At 61.9% G+C, this 1770-nt stretch overlaps 1 protein-coding gene across 1 annotated transcript in view; it reads left to right on the top strand.

Annotated features, from left to right (window-relative positions):
* Positions 1–170: 170 nt before the first annotated feature.
* SYNJ2 (synaptojanin 2) overlaps positions 171–1770 on the top strand; it is a 113760-nt gene continuing 112160 nt past the window's right edge. The window contains 2 exon segments of the mRNA XM_010840875.1: positions 171–260; positions 262–346. Of these exon segments, the coding sequence (XP_010839177.1) occupies positions 219–260; positions 262–346 (127 nt within the window). The 5' untranslated portion in view covers positions 171–218.

Consider the following 1770-nt stretch of genomic DNA (forward strand, 5'->3'; position numbering starts at 1 on the left):
GGGGGGAGCGCGGCGCCTCGGCAGAGCCGGCGGGGCGGCGGGGAGGCGGCCGCGCGCCCTCACCTGCCCGGGGCGGCGCGCGCGGGCGCGGCGGAGGCTGGCCGGGCGGAGGCCGCGGAACCGGCTGGGAGGAGCCTGCGCCCGGCCCGCGGCGGGGACGCAAAGTGAAACTCCTGGAAGTTGCGGGCGCTCGGGGAGCTGCGCCGGGCCGCGCGCCCATGGCTTTGAGCAAGGCGCTGCGGCTGCTCCGGCGGCTGGAGGCCTCGGGGGGAAAGCAGCGTCCTGCTGGAGGCGCGCGGTCGCAGGGACTGCCTGCTCTTCGAGGCCGGCACGGTGGCCACGCTCGGTGAGTGTGGCAGGCGGTACTGCCCGGGTCTCCCGGGCAGGCGACTCCGCAGCGGCGCGGGGGGCTCGGGCCGCTTCCTCCGTCCTCTTCGGGGGGAGGTGCCCGAAGGGGAGGGCGCCTGCCTCTTGTGCTGAGACCGAGGCATACGGGGCACCTCCCTTCCCCGAGTTGAGCGGTCCCGGGGGCGCGGAGGCGGCCGAGGAGTGGGGGTCGCACTCGCGGGGTGGCCGGTAGGGGCCTGTTTGAATGAAGTGGCGCCGGCAAGCCCGAGAGCACGTGCGGCTGCGCCCCCAGACCCAGGCGGCCCGCGGTCCCCCCTCGGGGTCTGCCATCTGCGCGCCTGCAGGCGGGCGGGTCACTCATGGAGAGCCGCCTCTGGCTTCTGCCCCGCGCTCCCTCGGGACGCGTTCCACATTCGTGACCATCCGGGAGGGTTGACATAGGAGCCGGCCTGACCAAGCTCTTGGCGCTGTTTCTCTTTGGCACCTGTTGATGAAACAGGGAATGCCCACTGCTCTGCGATGGCCTCCTATGCCCCTGGAGGGGATGAGGACAAAACACCGTTAACCCAGACGCCAGATAAACAGCTGATGGCACCTTGGCCTCAACTAACTGCTTAGTTGAGAAGCGTCAGTCCCGCGAAGTATAGAACTTGGAGGCAAATACACGACCGGATGACCCTGTAGTGGCTGGATTTGACTTTGTTGTTGGGTTTACTCAGTCGTGTCAGACTCCTTGTGACCCTTTGGACTATAGCCCACCAGGCTCCTCTGTCCATGGAATTTCCCAGGCAAGAGTAATAGAGTGGGTTGCCATTTACTTCTCCAGGGGAATCTTTCTAACCCAGGAATCGTATCCTTGTCTTGTGCATTGCAGGCAGATTCTTTACCACTGAGCCACCGGGGAAGCCTGGATTTGACCTTAGATAGTTGCGACTCCCCTTTCACTTTCCACTTTCATGCACTGGAGAAGGAAATGGCAACCCACTCCAGTGTTCTTGCCTGGAGAATCCCAGGGACGGGGGAGCCTGGTGGGCTGCCATCTATGGGGTCACACAGAGTCAGACACGACTGAAGCGACTTAGCAGCAGCATCAGTTGCCAAGTCTGTGTATTTCAACTCTGTCAAGACCGGCAAGTCTTGACACTGACATTGTGTCAAGGGCTTTAGAGACTATCTCATTTAATTTTCATAGTTCTGCAAAAGGGCTATTATATTGTCCATATTACAGAGGAGTAAACTGAGGCCTGGAGAGGATAAGAAACTTGCTTGGCCAGGGTGACAGACAGCACTGCCTGACATCCGGTGGCTGTTTCTGTATTGGTGTACAGAGTGTGGCTTCTTGGAATCACCAGCGATTGGGCCCCTTGTTTGGGGTGCTTCCCATTCACAGGGAAGGCCAGGTAATACCAAAGTGAGCAAAAC

The sequence above is a fragment of the Bison bison genome, unplaced genomic scaffold (genome assembly GCF_000754665.1).
Source record: "Bison bison bison isolate TAMUID 2011002044 unplaced genomic scaffold, Bison_UMD1.0 scf7180017864148, whole genome shotgun sequence".
In the NCBI taxonomy this organism is placed as follows: Eukaryota; Metazoa; Chordata; class Mammalia; order Artiodactyla; family Bovidae; genus Bison; species Bison bison.